At 37.6% G+C, this 26555-nt stretch overlaps 1 protein-coding gene across 1 annotated transcript; it reads left to right on the forward strand.

Moving 5' to 3' along the window:
* The first annotated feature begins 6353 nt into the window (after positions 1–6353).
* LOC128528757 (complement factor H-like) lies at positions 6354–18181 on the forward strand. Its single transcript, XM_053501854.1, has 10 exons — positions 6354–6446; positions 7682–7855; positions 7965–8171; positions 8286–8321; positions 8423–8461; positions 15912–16115; positions 16356–16391; positions 17477–17638; positions 17721–17863; positions 18125–18181. The coding sequence occupies exons 1-10, from the start codon at positions 6395–6397 to the stop codon at positions 18140–18142; spliced, it is 1071 nt and encodes a 356-aa protein (XP_053357829.1). The 5' UTR covers positions 6354–6394; the 3' UTR covers positions 18143–18181.
* The last annotated feature ends 8374 nt before the right edge of the window (positions 18182–26555 follow it).

Here is a 26555-nt window from a genome sequence, read left to right on the forward strand (position 1 = left end):
CTTTGAGAATTTTTGCGTTTTTTTTAAATCAATGTTTAACATTCACATTAAAAGATATTGTAATTATTTGTGGGAAGCAATTGAGGATAACTGACTGATAATAAATATATTTTCTATAAATTGTCAATAATTAATGAATAGATCCAGCTTAAAGAGAAAAAAATGTCTCGCTGAATTGTAAATTTGTCTGTCATTTGCAGAAGTAAAAAAAAAGTTGAATTGCATGTTTAAGACTAAAATAAGTGAGAATAAACTCTGGGCTCATTGAGTATACAAGTTAAATCATGTGTCATATGTTTTGAGTCTTTCTCTGATTACAGTTGAATGTGGTGTATCAAGTATATGCAGCTTTGTATAAACCGTAAAAAGGAAAAAAAAGGCACGAGGAAGAAACTTAGGAAGCATATTCAAATTGGTAGTGATGATGAGATGAAGCCTTATTTAGGTGTTACTGTAGGATTCCCAGCCAATAGTTTCACCTAAAGGTTCCATTCATGAAGCTTAATTTTAAGGCCCATTGTACTGACATTTAGTGAACAAATTTTGTGTAGCAACTCACTCGTAATATTGCAAGCAGCACAATTAATATGGACCTGCAGCTGCAAGTAATGTTGCATTTATCATTGACAAGTCATGTGTGTGTGTGTGTGTGTGTGTGTGTGTGTTTAGAAATCCACTGGTAAAAAAACAAAACATAGACAGTCATCTTCGAATCTCTGAAAATTAAGAAAGGAAAGAAAAGGAATAGTTAGGAACAAATAAAGAAGCCCTTCTTTTATTCTTCAATTCTAAACACAAACGTTAATACACAGGATCGGGGATTGTTAAGAATTCAATACACAAATCAATGATTCAAACACACAATAAAGTAAATTGATTGAAGAGGGAAAGAAAATTGATGAAAGAAGATTGCTGAAAAAAAATAGATACAGTAACACAAAAATTTACTAGATAAATTGAGGTCATTTATATAAACCAAAATATTTAGTGTGCATTTTCCTTCTTTATATATTATGTAAGAAGTAAATATAAGGTTCATTTTAACCGCCCCTCCCACATACAATTCCGGCAATTGCGGGACTTCGTATGTCATTAGTTACGTTACTCTCTCAGTGACATCACTACAAACTGGTCCCCCCTCTACTTTGGTGGAATTTAAGTATGCAGCGGAAAACAATTAAGGGTTTAGAGGAAGCCATCCACAATAAAACAGTGGATAAAGAAGGTTTATGTCAGCCATCCATGGGAAATAAGGATCCCAGTTTCCATAGGATATTTTAAAGAGCTGAAGAGACCCATCATCAGCCACAGAACAGGTGAAAGGATCATGGGAAGATTTCTCCTGTTGGTTGCTTCTTTATTATAACCATCTGTTCCCCTTTGCTATATGTTTTCTATGAGGGGGTTCAATTTAAATCTGGACTATTGATTATAGGAAATAACATAACACTGTTATGAGACTGAAAACTTTATTTATTCCTCTGTATAATCCCTCGCTACACTAATGCAGAAACTTTTCTCAGTATGCCAGGGCCATGATCTATGGAGTGATATCCATAGATCATGGCACTGGCATGAGAAAGTGAAAAAGCAAACGTGGTCATTGATTTTGCTATTTAAATATGACAGGCACATGACTTGTAAGACATGGGAAATACAAATGCAAATGAACTTTTCTGTTTTATTTGAAATTTGGCGGTCAGTGTGCGTTCACGAAGGCGAAACAGCAAACGGCATTTGAATTATGGCTCACTTATTACCATATGTGGACGCATTATTGTGCGTCCACATATGGGAAACGCAATTGCAAATGTAACCTAGACTGTATCAGATGATGGGCATGCCTCAGGATGTTGAGCTGGCATCATGATCCCCCTCTTTAAGTTCCTACGTAGGCTAATCAGCGCTCAACCTCATGCATAAAGTATTCCAGAGTGCAGAGGAATTTTGTTGTACTAAATAATATTTATGCAGTATAATCAGGGCCTCTTATTCATATTTATTCTAAGTAGTTGTTGTTTCAGTGTTACTGTGTGTGCTTTACAATTTTAGACAACATTCAAATGCAAATAATTCACCCTCCCTATTTGTGAATCAGCTGTTCTCACCTATACATTCAGAGGAATTAAATGCACCCCTCCCCACTTTAAAACCCTCTTGGATCTAAGGCCATTCTGAAGACCTGAAGTGCTTCAGGCCTCTACTTAAATTTGTGTAAATATCAAATCTTCTGGATTCTAGATTCTAAAATTGACATTGTTACCATTTTTAATTCCTGGAATGAAAGAAATGGAGATTTTCCTTATCATAACACGAGTTTTTTTTTTTTTTATTACTCTATACACAATAATTTTCTTTGGTATTTTTATAGAATATTTAAATTTTATATTTAAAAAAAAATGACAATAAATTAACCAAAAAAAATTATTCCGTTTGTATTTTAATTTCTATTTTCATTGTAAATTGTGTTGGTAAAATACCATAAAAAATCATGAATTGTGTATAGAGTGATTAAAAACATTACAAGGCATGGTATAATAAGGAAACTTTCCATCTCTTTTATTCCAGTGATTAAAAAACATTAACAAAGTAAATTTGCTACAATCAATTGATATAATCACATCCCCTTTTCTTCAAATAAACATAAACAAGTAACTTAGTATTATTTTATAAAACACCTTGACTTGCCCCTAGAATAACATTTCAACTCAATGTCTTTATTTGACATTAATAAACTGTTGAAGAGTCAATACAAATTAACTACAAACATTACTCTTTCAGCGGTTTCTTACAGATTTAATCTATTAGGCTTTTTAATGTATCTTGTAGATCTTCTGCCCTTAAAAGATTACGTCTGTTCCGTCTGAAGATTTGTCCATCTCCCGTTTTTACAGTATATAACCTTGGAGCTACATCTTGCATGACTGTGGCTTTCTTGCTCCAGTTCTCATCATCTTTATATCGGACAACATCATTCCTCATCAATGGTTGTAGACGCTTTGTAGCCCTGTCATAGTAGAACTTTCAGAAAAGTTTCAGAATCTTTCAGTTGCTTGAGTTTCTGCTTCATTTTCACATTTCTCTTCCGTTTAGCACGGCAATGTAGTGCGAAGTTTCAGATTCATCAACATCTCAGCCGGGGCCACACTCTAACAGAGAGGTTCTACAATTGAGCAAAGCAAGGTACGGATCAGGTGTCCTGTCAGCAGCCTTATTTAGAAGTTGCTTGAGAATGTGAACTCCTTTTTCAGCTTTGCCTTGCAAAAATTGATTTTGCATGTGTTATTAAACATTTTGCCATTATATTGCCTAGGTTGTGCTGAAAAAAATGTCACTCTACTGTATATTGCACAAACTTGACTCCTATATATTATATTTTGTTAAAACATAATAACACAAAGAAAGGCTAAAATGCTTTGGGGTTTAAGGACTAGGGTTCTCTGACAAACAGTGCCATCTACAGTAAAGAGGGTTTAGTACTTTTTTATATACTTTAACTTACTCTTCACATACAGGTAGATGGAGGGGAGGGTTAGTAGATTAGATCTCTGAAATGTGAAATTAATGGAAAATAAAATAAATCTAAATATTGTGTTAAAGGTCATGTATATTTGTTCTTAGTAGTGTATAGTAGATCACTTTTGTGCTCCGCTGACTCTCACCACAGGTATATTTCACATCTGTGCAAATTATTTAAACTTTCTGCTTTAAAATTGCAAAAATAAATTACCCAAGGAAGTTTCTCTTTTCATCAACCAAGTGTTGAATGACAATATGTATATATATATAGGTTGGTAATGACTAAACTCCATTACAAACTTGTTTTGTAATAGATAAATATTTTATTTTGAAATCTAGCTTTATTTTTTAAAAATCCAACCACCAGTTATATTACTGTACAGTACACCCAGGTGTCCCTACTGTAGGTGATCAACATGGCTAACCTTTTACAAATGTGTAAACCTTAAAGAATTTGTTGAAATTAAAATTGCAAAAGGAAAACTTACTTTATTTTACTTTACTTTACTTACTCTACATTCTGGATGCAGTGTCGGTCCCAAGTTGCCTCCTTGCCGCAAGCAGCCGGAAGACCACCACCACCACCACCACCAACAACAACAACAACAACATTCTGTATAAATGTCAAAAGAAAGTTTAAAATTTACGTAGTTATAATTAACAAGGAGTCAGAATGTTAAAAAATGATAGAATTAAAAAATGTTAAAGTTAAAACCACAAAATCTGTGGACAAAAAACATGGAGTATATTTTAGCTGAAAATTACAGAGCTTACGTTTGTTCTTAAATTGTAAAAAATAATTCAAATTCTACCTGTGGGTGGTTTAGCATGTGGATTAGCAAAGTTGTTTTCTTTCTTTCTTTCTGTCTTTCTTTATTTCCTACAAAAGTACATAAAAAGTTTTGGCACGTGCCCATTTAAATGCGACTGGCAAACTTAAAACAGGTGTTTTTACATTTTTTAAAAATTATTCTTCCATGGCAGGAATGCACTTCTGTATTATTAAAAGTGACTCTGACTTTTCTAAGATTGATATTAAATGTTTGCTAATTTTTTATTTTTTATGAAATTGCATTATCTCTGCATTTATTATACATTATATTATTATAGTGTATATGTGTGTAATAATGCATTTTCTTTTCAGTATAAACTGCATACTGGTTTCAATTGTACATACAATCAAGTGACTTGATTGATTTACTTATACAATGTAAACTATAATATGAATATTTAGGAAATTAAAGTGCAAATAATCTGCAAGAGGTTCATTTGCACAGACTATTTTAGACAGCCCAATATAATATTTGGTATTACATTATCTAACTTGCTAGCAAACTTGGCCACAGAGTTTTCGATGAGGTTACTGTAGGTCACCATTGGCCTCCACGGTCCCTACTTGGACTACAGAGGTTCCTACATGTAGGTGGATGAATATAAAACCCTTAATATTCCACTGGATATTTATTTTTAAAAAGTGCAAAAATACAAACAAAGACCAAAACAGTAGACTATTTTCTCCTTATAGGAAATCACTTAAAAAAGAAATTAAGTAATTCTACTCTTGCTTCTTCTAAAATCAACCTCAAAATGTCTGTGGATGGCCATTAGATCATTTTGCACCAAATAAACTTGTGCATGCATGAAAACTCACCAAAGCATTGTGTTGTAAAGTTAAAAATAATTATTGTACACATCAAATTAATCAGCTGCTGTATATTTCAGGCTGAATGACTGCTTCCTCCACTTTACAAAACAACAACTTTTTCTTGATACTCAGTAGAAAGAGGTGCTTTTCATCACCATGTTTTACACAAATAGGCTTTAGTGAAATATCAAAGACATTATAAATATCTGTTGAATAAATCACAACAATTTGTAGGACTGCCTGGAAAAGAAAAGAGAATTCTGTAATGAATTTGTAAATATAATCAATAAATGTAAAAAGATGTATAAATTTCTGTACATTAACAGACAGATTTTGGACGTTTAAAGCTCCTGTTGTATAATTAAATCCGCTCTGATTTCTTATCAGTGCAGGTCATCAAAGCACCAGCTTGACAATAAAAAAACAGGACACTAGTGTAAAGTACACTTCTCCTAAACCTGCCAAACAGGTGCAGTCACTAGCTAGCAGTAACGATGGCACTGCCAAAAAGAAGATGATGGATTGTTACAGAAACAAAGAATAAAAAATCAGCAACAATACAATTTGTGATTAAATGATATTTCTGCTTTATTTCCTTCTTTAATAAAATCACCACCGTTTTTACTCTCTATCATTTATCTCAGTCATTTCCAAAGCTGTGGGCCAATGTGAAACATGAAAATGAAGATTTAAATAATAATTTCTTTGATTTGTTATAGACGGCCAACCTGCAGTACCCTTAAGTGGCCTACACTTTGGGAACTACCACTGAACACAGCATAGCTACTGCACTGATAGTCACGCTGCTGAAGTATAGAAAGACAGACAGACTACACATGGTGGATTTTATTTCCTAACGCAAAGAAAGGTTTCTTTCCATAATAACCTTTTCAAGGAATGATGTTCTGTATATTTATTTTGGAAATTTGCTATTTGAAAGGTCACCCGAACAATATGCTCTCTGGGTAAGGCTGGATTTCTATCAAAACTCATAAAGACTGTACAGAAATTTATAAAGACTTGCAGGACATTTTAACATGCTTGACTTTTCTTTAATATGTCGCATCAGCATTCAGAGTTACGAAACCTGGGATGATGAAATCTTATACTAGATTCATGGTTTCTGGTTAAGAGAAGCACAAAGGTCAATCATTAACTCCGTTTATAAACAAAACAACTTGTTGTTGAGTAACGCGCATCTGAGGTTAATCTGTAGGTTTAGGAGAGAAGATGAAGATTATTATCCTGGCTTTGTCTATTTGGTCATGTCATGCGGTCAGGGGTAAGAACTATTAGTGTTCAGCAATACGGGAATATTATAACATGTTTGTTTTTCTGTTGGGTAATGATTATAAGAAAGATTCTCATGATTATAGACAGTGAAATGTTCTGGTGAAAAAAACAAAAAAAAACCTAACCAAAATGTAAGCAGTGTTTTATACATATGGCTATGATTATATATACTTTATATGTAAAGTGCAGTTTGGGCACCCCTTACAGTACAAGTACCAGATAGTATTCCATTTAAATGAATGAATTTCTTAATTATTAATATTGTTTTTTTTTTTTTTTGGTTGTTTTTTTCCTTAACATGCATTCTCAGTATAAAACACCCTGAGCTAGGGCTGAAAAATATAAAGATAGCATAATAAATTTAATCATAATAAGCTTATTCAAGATTACATTAATATTTAAATATAAAAAGTGTGATTTTATAGATTTTTTACTTTATGCATAAAATTACAAACTGAATGAAAGGATCTGAAGTGATTTTGGTGGGTGATAAACTTTTTGCACACTAGACGCTTTGCATATTGTTCCCTATTAAAAATTAATAAATATAAATGATTGTATGGAAAAAAACCTGTAAAAATCTGTTGATGTCCATGACTTGGATTTTTGCCAAACACTGCATTAAATGCTAGATTTAATGTCTGCTTAGAATAAATTTCCTATACCATGAGTCATTTCAAGAATTAAACCTTTTTTCTGAACAGCAGAAGACCACACAGAGTCTGTCACATAAGAACAAAACTAACAATCAAAGAAACACAAAAAGTCTCTAATCAAGTCTCTGCATTATTCATTTTGATATGGGTTCCTGCTATGAGCGATTTCATTATATTTTAGCAATAAAAAACACCAAAATTTGGGTTAATCAGTCACTCTAATCCTTATAGATCAACACACTAAAGTTAGTCTCCCCTCTTTTACATTTTGTGTAAAAACATAATATAAATAATCTGATTATATAACATCAAATAACATGGAACTTTTCTCACCGTGCCTTTATTTATTTAACAAGAATGAGGCCAAAATGAAAGAAATCATCTGAGCTTTTATTTGTTTAATACTAAGACCCACTACAACCAGATCATTTTTATTGTGTTTTTATACAAAAAATCTACTTTTATGCATTCTGAAAGTATTTCTTTCCTCATCAGTCTTCAGACAATAATTCATAATGACAAATTTATTGACAAAATTGTGAAATGTTCTTTTTGTTCCTTATTCTAGATGCAACATCCTGTCTTACCCCATATGTGCCAAACGCCAAACCTGCACATGACCCAGAAGCAGTCTATCCTAATGCAAGCGTTCTCACGTTTGTATGTGACAAAGGCTACAAGTTCAACGGAACAGACTCTGCATTTTGTATAAATGCAACTTGGAGGCTGCCAGTGTGTAAAAGTAAATGCCCTCAATGCAAACCTGACTGATATTTCTAACTTACACTGTCTTATTAGCCTAGAAAATACCAATGATTTTGATTTAAAATTACTTTTCTTGTTTTTGACAGAAAAAGCTTACACATGCGAGTCTCCTGCTCGTTTTATCAAGGGAACCGTTTTATCAAGGGAACCTACCCAGGACATTTTTGAGCACAGGACCTTGCTTTGGTATTTTTGTGGAAAACCATGGCAGCAGGTTGCGATAGAATATGCAGGTTGTATGTGTGGTAACTGGACACCTTCACTCGCATGTGATACATTTTTCACCATCTCAGGTATATTTTTGTGTAATTGTTGAATTTTAAAAAAATAACATGTTTTTATAAATTAATGCAGCAGTTCATTTGAGTCCAGTATGGAATAAAGAAAAAACTCTACCGGTATTACAGGTTCACATAAATTTGCAGATAAAGAAGATGATGATGGTAATTGTGACAGCTGCTTTTCTTTTCCAAAATAAAGATTTGAAAGTTTGTTTATTGATGTCCTTATTGAATATTTAAAAAAAATTGTTCTACTCTTTCAGTTGCAGGATGTTCTGGGAGTGGCAGACCTCCTGCTACAGGTAATTACATTATTATTATTATTATGTTTATTATTATTATTATTATTATTATTATTACAGGTTGTCCCCTACTTACGAACAAGTTTCATTCCAGGAGAACATTCATAACCTGGATTTGTTCATCTGTCAGGGACAAAGTGGATCTTATATGCCTTTGACACAAATACAGTATACAATGTACTGTATAGCATACCACTTGACTAAATTGGTCCCCTTTCTCAACACTCCCATCATGTGGCCAAAAACCATAACCATGCCTAAGGAAATCTCACAGTGAAATGTTGTCTCTCGTCTTTAAATCACGAGGGTAATCTTAAATGCAATTTTTTCCCAGAATGAATTTCCCTATAAGAAATAATGAAAACTTCAAGGATTCGTTCCACAACCCAAAAATATTAATATAAAAATGATTATAAGAAAACATAAAGTAAAAAATATAGTTGCAAGCAACAATGAGCGGGCCCAAGCACCTGTGCCATTGTCACCCGGGCACACCACATAAGTTTAAGGCATTGTCACAACTGGACATCTGGACATTTCTGTTGCACTCCGACAACGATTGCACAGGTGTTTGGGTCGATTATTATTCCTAGCAGCAACGAGAATGCGTGTGAGAGTGTGTGTGAGTGTGTGTGTGTGTTGAGTTGAGCCAATGACATGCGGAGTGAAAACTGTGCAGCTCAGTGAGTTCTAAAAGGTTACGTTTACACTGCAGGTCTCGATGCCCAATTCTGATTTATGGCCTATATCTGATTTTTTTGACTGTCTGTTTACACGTTCTTTCAACTATGACTCATATCCAATACATGTGTTTACACTTGCCATACCATCTGAAACATTGCGCATACTTAAAGGAAGGTTCTTGCGCTACACACTAGCCAAGGTAGATGAAGGTGAAGTATGCTTGACGCTCTATATGCAAAGTTTGCGAAACGTCACCATAGTTTTAAAACAGAGGAGGAGAAAGAAATGGCATAATTGCAGCCTGCACATATGCTTCATTCACCAAATACTGATTTCTTAATGTTATTTAGCCCAAATAAGTATTAAAAAAAGGGTGGGGGGCTGGGTGCTTTTCCTTTTCCATGTCACCTGCGATGTTATAATTTCACACATGCTTCCACCGGAGAATAACATTACGTCATTAAACCGCGAAGTAGTCGTAGTTTTAATGAGGTACAGAACGCAATGCCTCAGGAAGTCCGATCTGTCCGTTTACACGACAATCACATTAGCACATATCTGATTTATATCTGATTTATTTCCACATATGAAGGAGGGCTGAAACCGATTTCGAAATATCGGAATGCATGCATTTTTTTCCTGTTTACACGGACATAGAACATATCCAATATGTGTCACATTTACCTGACAGTGTAAACGTAGCCAAAGTGTACAGAGTTTGCCATGTATATGTGCTGGTGTGTATGAGTTCTGCAGTGAAATCTCATGTGACTTGCCTGCGATTAATATATAAATACAGTGGAATTTTGGATTACGAGCATAATTTGTTCAGGAAGCGGCTCGTATTCCAAAACAAAACTCGTAAATAAAATCAAATTTCCTCATAAGAAATAATGCAAACACAATTTTTTTGTTACACAGCCCCCAAAAAATACAAGCATAAAAATAATCAATACAATATATAAAAAATAAAACAAACTAACCTGCACTTTACCTTTAAAAAAAGGATAAATAACTCCTGACAGATAAGTGTTTCTGTTTGTGCGCGCATGTGTGTGTGTGTATGTGTGTGTGCCTGTGTGTGAATCTAAAGTGAGCTCCCCTCTCCCCCTTCTTGTCTTACACAGTTACCCTTCCTCCACTTTTTTTACACGTGCACACACACACACACACACAATGGAAACACTGTTTTATTGGAAAACTACACATGAAATCCTATTCTATTCTAAAGATGGCGCCGGTGAGGTCGGCTGCCGTCACGACTGCTCCGACCTATTTTACTTTGTTTTCGTCTTTTAAGTTATCTTTCAGTAACTTTAAACGGCTAATTCATCACTATTGAGTATATTAGGTATGATAGAGACACCCTTGTTTCTATTGGTATACAATGTACTCACAATTAGACGTTTTAAATTCCGGATCTAAGCTGGCCGAGTGAGATCCTAGGGAGAACAAAGGACGCGACGCAAAGCGGTAGCCACGAGGGAAACGAGCCGGTGTCAGGAACAGGCCGAGAGCCCGTGCACACCGCACACCTCTGCCTAGCATCCTGCTCGCCAACGTCTAGTCACTGGAGAACTAGCTCGATGACCTCAGGGCCAGGATAAAGTTCCAGAGAGACATTCGGGACTGCAATCTTCTCTGCTTCATCGAGACATGGCTGAACCCAGCGGTGCTGGACCAGGCCATTCAGCCGGCCGAGTCCTTCTCGGTTCACCGCATGGACAGGACACGGGACTCGGGAAAGTCAAGGGGGGGGCGGCGTGTGTTTAATGGTGAACAGGTGCACACCAAACCTGGAACTACTGTCCATCATGTGTCGTCCTTTTTATCTACCTCAAGAGTTCACATCTGTCATAATCAGCGCCGTTTACATTCCACCACAAGCAGACACGGACACTGCCTTATGCGAGCTGCATGAGGCACTCACACAGCACGCTTATTGTGGCAGGGGACTTTAACAGTGCCAACCTCAGACATGCAGCGCCAAACTTTTTTCAACACATCACCTGCCCCACCAGGGGTGGAAGGACACTGGACCACTGTTACACTACGATCAAGGACTGCTACAAGGCACAATCTCGCCCGCTGTTTGGTAAATCCGACCTCGCCGCCATCTTCCTCATGCCTAAATACAAACAAAGGCTGAAACAGGAAGTTCCGGTTCAGAGGGAGGTCGCGAGCTGGATGGACCAATCAGTGGCCACGTTACAGAACGCACTCGATGACGCAGACTGGGACACGTTCAGAAACACCTCCGATGACGTCAGCATGTTTACGGAAGCAGTTGTGGGATTCATCAGGAAACTAGCGGATAATACCGTGGAGAAAAAGACTATCAGAACGTTTTCCAACCAGAAGCCGTGGGTGGATAAAACCATCCGTGACACTCTGAGATCTCGCACCGCTGCCTACAACACGGGACTTGCGTCAGGGGACATAGAACCGTACAAGGCTGCATCATATAAAGTCCGGAAGGCGGTGAAAGAGGCGAAGCAGCGCTACGGAAGGAAACTAGAGTCACAACTCCAACAGAGTGACTCTGGGAGCCTGTGGCAGGGATTAAGAACAATTACGGACTATAAATCACCAACATCCGGTATGACGAACATGGACGTGACTCTGGCAGACGAGCTGAACACTTTCTATGCTCCCTTCGAGGCAGCAGCTAAAGACGCTAGCGATGCTAATGCTAGCGGCGCTAACGGCTGCAGACAGGAAGACACTGCCAGCACCAGAAGCGTGTTCATTATCACCGAGCATGATGTGAGGAGAGCCTTCAAGAGAGTGAACACCAGGAAAGCAGCAGGACCAGGCGGCATCTCAGGTCGTATTCTCAGAGCCTGCGCAGACCAGCTAGCACCTGTGTTCACTGAGATATTTAACATCTCTTTATCTCAGTCGGTGATCCCCACATGCTTCAAGAGTCCATCATTGTTCCTGTCCCAAAGAAACCACATCCTGCTTTTCTCAATGACTATTGCCCTGTAGCCCTCACCTCAGTAGTGATGAAGTGCTTTGAACGCCTGGTCAGAGACTTCATCATTTCTTCACTACCAGACACACTGGACGTACTACAGATCGCTTACCGTCCAAACCGCTCTACGGATGACGCTATCTCTGATCTCCTCCATACATCTCTCACACACCTGGACACTCGGAGGGGGAATTATGTGAAAATGCTCTTCATTGACTACAGCTCTGCATTTAATACCATAATTCCCTCCACAATCACCACCAAGCTGGAGCACCTGGGAATCAGCTCATCTCTTTGTCAGTGGATCTCCAACTTCCTTACCGGCAGACCACAGGCAGTAAGGATGGGCGGACATGTCTCAGCCTCCCTTACTCTCAGCACTGGAGCCCCCCAGGGTTGTGCTCTGAGCCCCCTGTTGTACTCTTTGTACACCCACGACTGCGTGGCCACCACCAACTCCACCACCGTCATCAAGTTTAAGGCGACACTTTGTACAGTATATTTTACTAGTTAATTTCATTTTCCACCATATTTCTTTATTACAGTATATTTAACTTGTAAAGTATATTTTATTAGTTAATTATACCTTCTAACGTATTTCTTTTATTCATATTTATCCCTTATGCTTAAGCTTTTATTTTTTAAGGTCACTGGCAGTTGTGTAAGCATTTCACTACATATAGTACTGTGTATGACTGTGTACGTGACAAATAAAATCTGAATTTGAATTTTCTCTTATGACACTTGATTGAGAAACACACTAACGGAATCACTGCTGTAAAGATAAAAATAAAACTAGTTAATCTGCACTTTACCTTTAAAAAGAATCGCGACAGAGCAGTGTTTCTGTGTAGAGCAGAGAGAAGGAGTGTGTGTGTGTCTGTGAAGTATAAGTAGGAGGGTTCTGTGTGTGTGTGTGTGTGCGTGGCACAGTGTCCAATGACGCACGCACACACAAAGAGCAGTTTAAGCCTTGAGCAGAAAGAGAAAATGGATCTTTAACCTCTTTAATGAGACTTGCTTTTGCTTTACACACGCTGTACACACACACACACACATACAGACACAAAACAAAATATGTTTTTTACACACACACACACACGTGGTCACAGTGTTATAGTAAACAGTACACATGTGCACGGATGTTGATTATACCAGTAAGAGACAAGCACTAAGACTCAGAAGGGAAGTCGATTACCCACAATTCCGCAGCGCAAGAGAGAGAAAAACTATTACCGACAGCATGCAGAATCCCCAGGCTTTGACTGTGCTTTCTCCTTTCATTAGTAGTACACTAAAAAATGCTGGGTTTCTGTAAACATATCGTTGGGTTGTTTATTCGGAGTCAGAATTCTGTGTTATTTCGGGTACTTAAATCACACTGTTGGGTTGCTTTTCTATGAACACTAAAAGTGCTGCATGATTAAACTTAATGCAAAAAAACTCCCTAGACCTTTTGTTCTGGCAGTAAACCCATGGGTGAACACGATGCAGTTTATGAAAATATATATAAGTGGCATTTTAATTCAAATGCTACATTTGAATGGTTAGTGATTGGTGCATGGGCGTCAACTCGTACGTTCTGTAATAATCCATTGTTATTCATATTGCCGTTGTTTTAGAGCCCTATACTAAAGCATTCGATAGTTAGTAAGTAAGTAAGCAAATAAAAGATAAATGAATAAATAGCTGTAAATGGTACTTCAGCATAAAAGTACCCTAGCATGAGTTTATATATATATATATATATATATAATGATGTCCCAGGAGCTAGCGCTCCTGGGATATCATCCTTATTAAAGAAACCAACACTTCCCTCCAGGCCGTGTAGAACTTCTTCTACCCTGGTAGGAAAAGCGTTTCAAGCAGCAGGTCAGGCCGGCGCCTGTTGGTGCCTCAGTTATATCCTGCTATATTCCAGGATGCCGAACCACTAACACTGGTCCTGGTTCCCAAGAAATGCGGGGGGCTGCGTCCGATTTTGGATCTTCGCGGGTTGAACCGCTATCTCAAAAAGTACAGATTTAAAATGTTAACCATTAAAATGATTGTCTCGCAAATCCAACCAGAAGATTGGTTTGTGACGATAGATTTAAAGGACGCATAAAACATAAAAGTTTTTCCACAACACAGGAAGTTCCCGAGGTTCGCTTTCGGAGGAGAAGCTTACCAGTATCGGGTCCTTCCATTCGGTCTAGCTCTGTCACCCCGCACATATACAAAAAGGTATGGATGCAGTCCTGACTTCCTTGCAACTCCAGGGCATCTGTATTCTCAATTACATAGACGACTGGCTAATCCTGGGCCAGTCTCAGCAGCTAGCGCTCCGACATCGCGATGTCGTCCTAAGTCATCTCCATTCGCTGGGTTTGAGACTCAAAGCTACCAAAAGCAGTCTCGTTCCGGCTCAGAGGACAACATACTTGGGTGTCAGATGGGATTTGATCACTATGCAGGCACAATTTTCTCCCGCTCGTGTCGAATCCATCCTCAGCGCGCTCAAGGAAATCAGACTAGACCCTGGAAGTGACTGTATATCACTTTCAAAAATGTTTAGGCCTCATGGCAGCTGCATCCAAGCTGATACCTTTGGGCCTTCTGCACATGAGAGCTTTTCAGTTGTGGCTAAGAGCCAGGGGATTTCATACAAGGGCCAATCCCCAAAGGCAAATAAGGGTTACGCGCGAAGGACGTTGTACCCTTTCTATGTGGTTCAGACCCCGGTTTCTTACCTTGGGTCCCACTCTAGGTCTTGTCATCGCAAAATGCTGAGAGCTACCATGTTCTAGTGCGGGTGGACAACACATCGGTATTCTCCCATATAAATTGCCAAGGCTGACTGCACTCGCGCTGCTTGAACGAGCTAGCACATCAGGTTCTGCTCTGGGCACAGGACAAGTTCCTGTCCCTCAGGGCGATTTACATTCCAGGGCGCATGAATGTGGGAACAGATTTACTGTCCAGACAAGCAGTGACACACGGGGAATGGAAACTCCACCCCGGCGTAGTCAGCCAAATCTGGGAAAGATTCTTTACAGCAGAGGTGGACCTCTTTGCCTCCCAAGAGACAGCACAATGTCCCCTCCACTACTCTCTGACTCATCCAGCTCCCCTGGGTCTGGTGGCCCATACGTGGCCCAATTTACGCCTTTATGCATTTCCTCCAATACCCCTGCTCCCGGGAGTTCTGGCATCGGTTTGCGCCTCTTACTGATAGCGCCCCCGTTGGCCGGCCAGAGTATGGTTCTCGGATTTAATATCTCTCCTCGATGGCTCACCTTGAATATTTCCAGTGAGGAGGGATCTTCTGTCTCAGGCGCAGGGGACAATATTTCATCCCTGACCCGAGCTTTGGAACCTTCACTAAGTCAAGCTGGTCTCCCAGCCAGCGTAATTGACACTATTCTAGTCACCTGACCGAGGTTATATAAGCCAAAATTTGGTGTGTTCGGTACACACATGCTTCACAACTGGCAACATGAAAAGATATTCCCATAGCGTTTTCATGCAGCAAAGTAACCCGAGACGTTTTAGGCTAACTAATTATACACAATTCTTTGTTGTACTTGGTCTGGCTTTTAGATAAAGTCCTTCCATGTGCCATCTGGTGGATATTTAGTGAAGCACAACACATTTATTTAAATTCCCGAATGTTGCTTGCGGGAAGTCACGGCACACTGCACCAAATTGCGGCATCTTGCGGAAAAAAAATGGTCACATCTGTATATAATGACATGAAAAATTATTATTTTTTCAATTAATTATTATTATTATTTTTTTTTCTTTCAGAAAAACTGTACCCATGTGATCTCCCTACTCATATTATCAGTGAAAATATCATACCATCTGACCAGGGCAGTTTTAAACACATGACTGAACTTGCTTATTTTTGTACTGAAAAATGTGAGCTTGTGGACGGTATGCGGTTTACGACTTGTTGGAATGGTACCTGGGACCCTCCCCTTACATGTGATAAGATTTTCACCATTGCAGGTATATTTCCTCATTATCATTGAGTAATTTGCTCAGTATAATTTACAAATGAATTTAGCAGTTTTTTAATTTATTTATTATATGTACAGGATAATGTACAGTACTCATCAATCAATATTACTATGGTTATCAAGAAAGCATTTTTTTTTCAAAGCAATCATCAGAATGTTTGATCATAGGTGTAACTGAAGATGATATTTAGATTTATTGCATAAAGCTTATACTTATAAACTCTTACAGGTACAGGACATCCTGAGAGTATCAGATCTACTACAGGTGTGGAACTCTAATATATTTTTGCCAATTCAGGCAAAATAATTAAAAAAATTATCAGCAGTTTGATTTATAGTTCATGCTACCATTATTTACTATAACTGCTATAACTATAGTAGATATAAAAAGTCTACACACCCCTGTTAAAATGGCAGGTTTTTGTCAAAAAAAAAAGAGAGAGACCAAGATTAACCATTTCAAAACTTTTTTATCTTTAATGTGACCTATTTATAGAAATATTTAAAAAATTTGTATTTTATATACACTACCATTCAAAAGTTTGGGGTCACTTGCAAATTTCTTTGTTTTTGTGTAGTGATTTATTTTCTACATTCTACAACAATACTGGGGATTTCAAAACTAAAAAAAATTACACATATGAAATTAAGTAATTACGTAACAACAAGAAAAACAACAGTTAGTTGTTATTTTAAGACACAGAGATCGGCCTTTCTGTAATAGTTCTTGCAAGAACAGTATTGTCAAGTGCATTTGCAAAATCCGTCAAGCACCATAATGAAACTGGCTCTCATGAAGGCCGTCCCAGGAGGACGAGACCAAAACCTACCTCTGCCCCAGACGAGAAGTTCATTTAGAGTTATCAGCCTGAAAAATGACCAATTAACAGCAGCTCAGATTAGCGGCGTTATGAAGTCTTTACAGAGCAGAAGTAGCGGAAACATCTCACCATTAACTGTTCAAAGGAGATTAATGCATTCTAAACACAGCTACATCCCAAGATATAAGAGGTTTATGTTTATGGAACCACATTATTTAGTTTTAGTTTTTTATTAATTCCCCCCACTAAAAAATTTCAGTTTATGTTGTACAAGTTATAAATCACAGTAAAGGTGGAAAAGGTTTTTTTTTACATCACAAAAACCAGCCATTTCAAGAGGGGTGTGTAGACTTTTTTTTCTAATCTAATCTAATCTAATCTAATCTAATCTAATCTAATCTAATCTAATCTAAGTCTATTTTCTAATCACATGCAGCAGACTTGCACTGTATTAAATTAGAAAAGTAAATCCTTATTATATATTTAACATTAATGTCGTTTGACCCTCATAAAATATCTCTGGTTTCAGACAGAAAATGTCAAACTGAACCCCATATAGAAAATGGACAAACTTTTCAATTGAAAGGTGGAATGCGGTTATCAGCCGGGTGCTCACAGCTTTTCAAACTAGAAGGACCTAGCGAAATAATTTGTTTCTACGGGAAGTGGACGAAGGTCCCCGTGTGCAAACGTGAGTATTAAAGAACTAATTAAATCATGATTTAGTAACATTTACAAATGTTTTATTATTGTGTGGTTGTTTTCCCCCACAGCTCCATGTAAACTGGATAGGACACTTACATTGTCTCATCAGGAATATTTAGAGGAGAGTAAAGAGATGACATTTTCCTGTCCTGGAGCAAAGATGAAAAGAACCGTCAAATGTTTAAATGGAAATGCAATTTATGGAAAATGTGTAAGTGTATCTTTAACATTTAAAAACACCAACAACATAAATAACTTCACTCTGGACATTATCCTGTTTCACTCAGCGTTTCAGCACAGTTATAATGAATGCAGTAAAATATTATGATCTATGATTATTATCATTATTATTCTCAGTGACAAACTTTTAACAAACTCCTAATGTGCATTTAAACTTTTATTAAGAAACTGTATAATGATATTGGGCACTAAAAATGTCTGGGTTTTAACTGGCTGTTTATTTCATTTACAGGACATACCTACTAGGTAAACATCTGTACACACACACACACACACACACACACACACACACACACTCACACACACACACACACACACGCACACACGCACACACACGCACACACACGCACACACACACACTACATATCCTCAACAAACACACACACACACACACACACACACCCTACAGACAGACAGACACACACACACACACACACACACACACACACACACACACACACACACCCTACAGACAGACAGACAGACAGACACACACACACACACACACTAAACATCCTACAGACAGACAGACACACACACACTACATATCCTCAACACACACACACACAATTACTGTATATATATATATATATATATATATATATATATATATATATATATATATATATAATACTGCATGTGTGTGTGTGTGTGTGTGTGTGTGTGTGTCAAATCTTACTCCAGATATATTTACTCTCTTTGTGCACTTGTTGTTTTAACAGTTATATGCAGCAACAGCAGCAGATCTCTCTGCTCTCTCTGATTATCTCTCGCTGTGTGTTGGAGAGTTAACGAGTTTAATTCCTGACTTATTATTCAGCTCTTAACTACAGTGGAGATAAGAAGAAGCATTTATACGCTGGAGAGCGAGCAATGGAAATGTGAATAATGTAAGAGTTTAAATAAAATAAAATAGAATGTGGAGTAAAACAATAAGGTTTATGAGTAATCATGTTGCTGCCTCATCTTTTTCTTTTGTCAACAAAATAAAATAGATCTAAGCATCATGAGGTAACAGTCCAGTTTAGAGAGAGAGAGAAAGAGAGAGAGAGAGAGAGAGAGAGAGAGCACAGTTGATTTCCGAATGAACTGGTCTGTGTGCTCAATTGATTTTAAGTGAATGATTAAAAAGACTGAACCTTGAATACACAGTTTTGGTGGAGGAGTCAGTCATTATAAAACAAACTGTAAAAACAGCTTACTGTATATATATACAGTTTCTATATTGTTATTTACAATAGAAAGTGCATTTAGAAACCTCCAGCTGATAGGATCTGATGTATACACGTCATTCTGGTTAATCTTAAGTTAATCTTTTCAGGCTTATTTGATGGTGCATTAATAGCTTTACATGGCTAACCATGAGTGACAAATAAAAGGAAAATATAAAGAGTCCTCTAGCAAGATGCTCGTTATATAAAGAACAAAACAATGTGTGTTATAATGAAGAAGTCATTGACGAGGTTTTGTGATTTGCACACACTTCAAAATCATATGTTAGAAAACCTTAATTACGAAAATTTAATGGAAAACAAAAGACAACACACTGACTACATAATTGTGCATATAACTTTATATTCATTAAAGAAGCCGTGGTAATATTATTCACACTTCTGTCCAATAATGATGAGCATAAAACTGTCATTGTTTCAAAGTGAATGAAATTAAATCCAGTTTTTAGAAAGGTTTACTATAACCGGTTGTTCCCTCATCATCTGCTTAGAAGTAAAAAGTCAGATCATCTCAGTTTGTCACGCTACAGAGTAACCACGCAGACTAACCTCATGAGAACGTCGGAAGAACATAAAGATTCCTGAGACACCGGAGACTCCTGGTAAGATGTTACATAAACATCTCCTTACCAGTTCAATGACTTTACAAGTTTTTAATCTGTCAATGTGAATGAACTGTTACTATAAATACAATAACGTATCAGAAGGATTTGCAGCTGCATTACTGTTAACCTACTGACCAATCAAAATCCAGCATTCAATAGCAGTGTGATGTATAGAAGGAAAAAACGCCTCTAAATAGAAAATTGCAATTCATATTATTACTAAAAATGAATCAGGAGGTTTGAAGGATAGTTCAGTTGAGAAAGTGTTCAACTGTGCACTTTCTCAGCATGTCTGTTAACGTTATATCTATAATAAACTCATCTTGTAGATGTGTTTGTGAATATCTTGCATTTCAATATTCATATAAATTCTCTCTTTGTCTGGAGACATATGCACATTTTCCCAGACGCAGGCAGTGAGATGCCTTGCAATTCAACATCAGCTGTTATACCGTTTTTTTCCGTTAGTTCTTCAATTTGGCGTGTCAGTGTTTGTAGTTACGAAATCTGCGATGGTGAAATCATGCACTAGATTCGTGGTTTCTGGTAAAGGGAGGCAAAATGGTAAATCATTAACGCTGCTTACACACAAAGCTACTTGGTTCGTTTAAAATACCATGTATCAGAGGTTCATCTGAAGGTTTTACGCTGTGATCTGAGGTGAAAAACAACAGAGAAGATGAGGATTATTATTCTGGCTGTTTTAATTTGTGCGTGTCAGGCTGCACAGGGTAAGATGTTCAGATTTATACTGAAGTTTTCATTTATTTATTTTTTAGCAACTTTTTATGTCTTGCAAAATGGCTTTTATTTATGAACAATTTAAAAAAAAACTTTACACAAATGTTTTGGCACCGCTCTTAAAAAGCATATCTGAGACACAAATCGTTCATTCAAGTGCTGACGAATGAAAGACACTTTAAGATAGCACAATTTAGACATTTCTCATTATAATGTTGTGTAGGTTTGCTGTTGTATGAGTCACAATCACATGTGCATTTACAGCTTTGTTCACATTTAATCTAGGTTTCTATTTAAATAGGGATTTAGTAGATTTCTAAAAATGTAGGTAGAAAATCCTACTGATCTACCGAGTACCAAGTACCGAGTAACCGTTTTAATCACAATTTATTTAATTTTTTAAAAATATTATTTTTTAAGTTATAATAATTATATATTAGTGTGTGTGTATATACAATAGAGAGTATACTGTATACAGTATATACAGTATAATAAATATAGTATAATTATATTACACTCAACAAAAATATAAACGCAACACCTTTGTTTCTGCTCCGATTTTTCATGAGATGGACTTAAAGATCTAAAATTCATTCCAGATACACAATATTACCATTTCTCTCAAACATTGTTCACAAATCAGTCTAAATGTGTGATAGTGAGCACTTCTGCTTTGCTGAGATAATCCATCCCACCTCACAGGTGTGCCACATCAAGATGCTGATCTGACATCATGAGTAGTGCACAGGTGTACCTTATACTGCCCACAATAAAAGGCCACCCTGGAATGTGCAGTTTTGTCTCACAGCAAAATGCCACAGATGCCACAAGCATTGAGGGAGCGTGCAATTGGCATGCTGACAGCAGGAATGTCAACCAGATCTGTTGCTCGTGCATTGAATGTTCATTTCTCCACCATAAGCCATCTCCAAAGGCGTTTCAGAGAATATGGCAGTACATCCAACCGGCCTCACAACCGCAGACCACGTGTAACCACACCAGCCCAGGACCTCCACATCCAGCAGGTTTATCTCCAAGATCGCCTGAGACCAGCCACTCAGACAGCTGCTGAAACAATTGGTTTGCATAACCAAACAATTTCTGCACAAACTGTCAGAAACCGTCTCAGGGAAGCTCAACTGCATGCTCGTCGTCCTCATCGGGGTCTTGACCTGACTCCAGCTCGTCGCCGTAACAGACTTGAGTGGGCAAATGCTCACATTCGATGGCGTCTGGCACGTTGGAGAGGTGTTCTCTTTACGGATGAATCTCGGTTTACATTGTTCAGGGCAGATGGAAGACAGCGTGTGTGGCGTCGTGTGGGTGAGCGCTTTGCTGATGTCAATGTTGTGGATCGAGTGGCCCATGGTGGTGGTGGGGTTATGGTATGGGCAGGCATCTGTTATGGACGAAGAACACAGGTACATTTTATTGATGGCATTTTGAATGCACAGAGATACCGTAATGAGATCCTGAGGCCCATTGTTGTGCCATACATCCATGAACATCACCTTATGTTTCAGCAAGATAATGCACGGCCCCATGTTGCAAGGATCTGTACACAGTTCTTGGAAGCTGAAAATGTCCCAGTTCTTGCATGGCCAGCATACTCACCGGACATGTCACCCGTTGAGCATGTTTGGGATGTGCTTGACCGGCGTATACGACAGCGTGTACCAGTTCCCACTAATATCCAACAACTTCGCACAGCCATTGAAGAGGAGTGGACCAACATTCCACAGGCCACAATTGACAATCTGATAAACTCTATGCGAAGAAGATGTGTTGCACTGCATGAGGCAAATGGTGGTCACACCAGATACTGACCGGTTCTGAGTCCCCAGACCCCCAATAAAGCAAAAAACTGCACATTCCAGGGTGGAATGGTAATATTGTGTATCTGGAATGAATTTTAGATCTTTAAGTCCTATGGAAGTATAATAGTGCCAAAATTCCTAGGGTTAGGGTTAGGGTTAGGGTTAGTGTACTTTAGTAGTGTTAGTACTAGGTTAGTGTAGCCGCAGTGTACTTTAAAGTGTGCTTCCTGCTCCCTGTGCAGTCTACTTCTCACAAACTACTTACCGATCGGAACGCAGCCCTCTTAACTAACAGGCCGGGTTGCCAGTTTCACAATAAAGTGTGTATGTGTTAAAATTACTCCTCCTCCGTAAACACTATATTCAAAGCAAAGCCAGCGCTCTTTCATTCACACGCGCGAGCGATGGGTTTCCCTCCCCTGAGCTCGGACAGCAGCAATCGGCTCTCCACTGCTCTTCCTGTGATATCCCGGATGTAAAGACCTGCATTTTTGCGACTTGAATTTTGTGACCTGAATTTTGTTACCTGAATTTTTGCAACCTGAATTTTATTACCTGAATTTTGGCGACCTGAATTTGTAAGATTGAAAAATAATGAAGATTGTATTTTTAACACTTGAAAATATTTTTGAACTGCAATTTAGTAACTTGAATATTTTTGCATTGAATTTTAAATGCTTGGATTACATTTTTACTTGAAATATACAACCACAATAAATCGCAGTGGCAAAAATTTCAAACATTGTAAATGCTCTAAGGATTTTTTTCAATTCAGATCAAATTGCAATGCAGAAAAATTCAAACATATTTATTGCAACACGTTTTTTTCAGTTCATGTAATTCAACCTGCTATTTTGCTTTGAGGGATTTTGGCACTATTATACTTCCATATAAGTCCATCTCATGAAAAATTTGAGCAGAAACAAAGGTGTTGCGTTTATATTTCTGTTGACTGTAGTTATACAGCATATTGCAACATTGCATCATTCAATGAAACAGCTAAATTTACTGCGACATGTTTCCTCAGATTAGAAGTCTCTTTTGGCGGATAGAAAAGACACTGCAGTATGAAGCTGTTCTTTTGCAAGTGAAACATGCTTTGTATATAATGCCAGGAACGCTGGCTAAAGATTTTTTCCCAATATCTACTACATGTGGTTATTGTTATAGCGGCTCGTCAAATGGAGTCATGTGATTATTGTTGCTGGGTCTGATTGGTGAAACAGTCATGTGGTAGATCCACCTGCTGCATGTGTAGATTAAATGGTAGAAAAGTAACTAGTCGAGTATAGCCGAGTGTAGCGGAGTAAGAGTAGCGTTTCTTCTTTGCAAATAACTTATACTACCTGTGCAAAAAATAGATCCAGGAAACTGCCAACCTCCGCAACTTGACAACGGCTTTTTTGTTCCAAAATCGGAGAGTTACAGAACTGGAGATAAAATTTCCTACGGCTGTAACCCGGGTCTGAAACCTGATCTGAAAACATGGTGGGGGGAGATAACATGCAAGAATGGAGAGTGGTCACACACCCCTCGGTGTATTGGTGAGTAGTTGTTTTTGGTATTCTGTTTGTTGTTCTACTATCATACGCTTATTTTTACAGTAATACCACTACAGAACTTACACTGTACATGCATTATATGTATAGTGTTGTTCAACACACAAGGGTTAGGTTTTGACCTAAACACTGGATTTAAAAAATATAATCTGATAATGACAGGAAAAAGTGTATATTTATAGGACAAATCATTTCAACAATTTTTAACAAATTTAAATTTACAAATGAATACATACCAGAATATTAAATGATAGAGTATATATCATAAATAAATTGTAAAATAGCATATTATAGAAAATGTCTCATGTTTCTTGTTCTAGATAAAACATGGTGCATTACAACACATGTGCCAAACGCCAAACCAGATGTGTTACCAGCAGCTGCTCCTGGTAAGTATGATTTTGAATGTGACCACGGCTACTGGATTGAAGGTGGAAAGTCAATAGCTGAGTGTGCAGCTGAATCTTGGACCCTTCCAGAGTGTAAGCGTAAGTGTCCGTACTGCAAGCATGACTTACATTTTATTAACAATCCTGTGGTGTTATTTAAAAAAAGCTTCTTCTATTTTACAGGAAATACCGACTTTTGTGCTCCTCCTCCTCGTGTTAACAATGGAATGATCACAACACCTTACCGCAGTATGTTTGAGAATGGGGCGACGCTTGAATATATTTGTGCAAGCGGATATAGGTTAGCGAGAGATAGAGACAGATTGAACACTTGTGTGCAAGGCACGTGGTCCTCTAACCCTAGTTGTGGTAAGATTCTCACACACTGCTAGAGTAATTTTTGCATGATGAGTTATGCGATTATCATATTTTACATGTGAGTGCATTTGTTCAGAAACTCTGTGGATAAAAGTAGGAGAAATTATAGAAATTTATTTTTTAAGAGACACACTTTACTTTTTATGAACGTACAGTTTACCCTATACTATCAGGTACTATTGTACTGACACATATCATAATACATTACATCTACTGTATTCTGTACCTATTACATTACCTAATACTATTACACCTATTCCTCACAAGTGTGGGCCACACTAAAGCACTACTCCAAACGTTTTTTCTAACATACACTACATGTACACCCGGATGTTAAACCTCAATGCAATCACACACCTGTGTGGTTCGTCTTTGATAATGTTAAGTCTGTTAATTCATTGTAAATCTGATTTAGAAGCTTCCTTGCAATAAGAACTCCAACCAGAAGTGGAGCACCAGGATGTGTCAGATAGACAAGTGTTAGCATGCGCAGAGAGAGAAAGAGAGAGAGAGAGAGAAAGAGAGAGAGAGAGAGAGAAGAATAATGTACAGTATGCTATCAGTCACAAAATGTATAATGTGAACGTATATTTAGTGCAAGCAGGGACTCCGACACGACTGACTATGACAACATAACTAAAAGGGAGGAGAAGGAAGCCAGAAGGAAACACAGAGATGAAGCCAGTTATTACAGCTAAGACTTGAACCCTGAGACTGTGTCCAAGTCCTGAACATTAGTTGAAAGGCCACCCTGAGAAATCTTGCTTCTAATTACATGTGGTCCGAGTAGCAATACTTCTGTCTTGTCAGCATTAACAAGCATCCACTGTTTATCATCCTTCACACACTCTTCAACATTATTTACGTAGTGTCTCCATGTGGTTTTGCTGAGGCGTACAACTCTGTGTGTGTCATTAGCATGACAGTGGAAGCTACTGTAATACAATACTTATAAATAATGTTAACCAGAGGAAGCATATGGAAAAAGAAAATAGCATTGCCTTTGAAACAGAACCCTGAGGAACACCAAAGTTTACTTTAGTACACGTGGAATAGTCACCATTTACACCTACAAACAAACCTACTTGACAAATCGGTCTATGTGCCATGATGCGACCTAAATCCTGACTGCTACATTTCATAAATGATATTTCTATGTAGATTTGAGCATAGCCGCTGCGCTAATTTTCTATCATGGAGATAAAGGGGAGGTTTGATATTGGTCTATAGTTGGCCTGCTGACGGGTCAAGGTAAGGTTTTTAAGTAGAGCTTTAATAACTGCTAGGTTGAAAGATTTAAGTACATTGCTATTGCTGTTTGAAAAACTTACATTTTGTTAAAGGGGTTCAGTTATTTCTAAAATGAAAATTTATTTCTGTGAAATTATTTTAGTCTCTTGAAATAGAATAAAATATTCTAATATAGTTACTCACCTACATCATTATATTCAAAGGTGGGTGGTAACAAATGACATTTATTTTGTTACATTTACTTAAGTAACCATTAAAAAAAAAAATACTTCTATAAGTAGTTATAGTGCACCATACTTTATTTTATTTCAGTATATTTGTGAAGCAGAAACACTATGTAGTAGATCTACCGCATGACTGTGTTTCACCAACACACACAGCAACAGTAATCACATGACACCGTTTGATCAGCTGCAGTAACAATAACAACATGTAGTCACATGACCACACAAACTAGTGGCAAGCAGGAAAAAAACCTTCATCGGTGGTAGACGGAATGAGAACAAAATTAATAGAGGCATCTGTCTCCAGTGCTACAACAGAAGAGGATAAACACCACCGGCTTCATATACAAAGCATGTTTCGTTTAAACACAGTGCAAAAGAACAGCTTCATACTGCGGTGTCTTCTCAGACAGACATTTTAATATATATAAATTCGACTCCTAACCTGAGGAAAAGTCTTGTGGTAA

This window comes from Clarias gariepinus, chromosome 1 (genome assembly GCF_024256425.1).
Source record: "Clarias gariepinus isolate MV-2021 ecotype Netherlands chromosome 1, CGAR_prim_01v2, whole genome shotgun sequence".
NCBI classification, from domain to species: Eukaryota; Metazoa; Chordata; class Actinopteri; order Siluriformes; family Clariidae; genus Clarias; species Clarias gariepinus.

Coding starts and splice junctions, on each gene's coding strand:
- LOC128528757 (XM_053501854.1), top strand. CDS start 6,395: ATGAAGATTATTATCCTGGCTTTGTCTATTTGGTCATGTCATGCGGTC. Junction 8,322..8,422: donor AGATAAAGAAGATGATGATG/GTAATTGTGACA, acceptor CTACTCTTTCAG/TTGCAGGATGTTCTGGGAGT. Junction 16,116..16,355: donor TAAGATTTTCACCATTGCAG/GTATATTTCCTC, acceptor AAACTCTTACAG/GTACAGGACATCCTGAGAGT.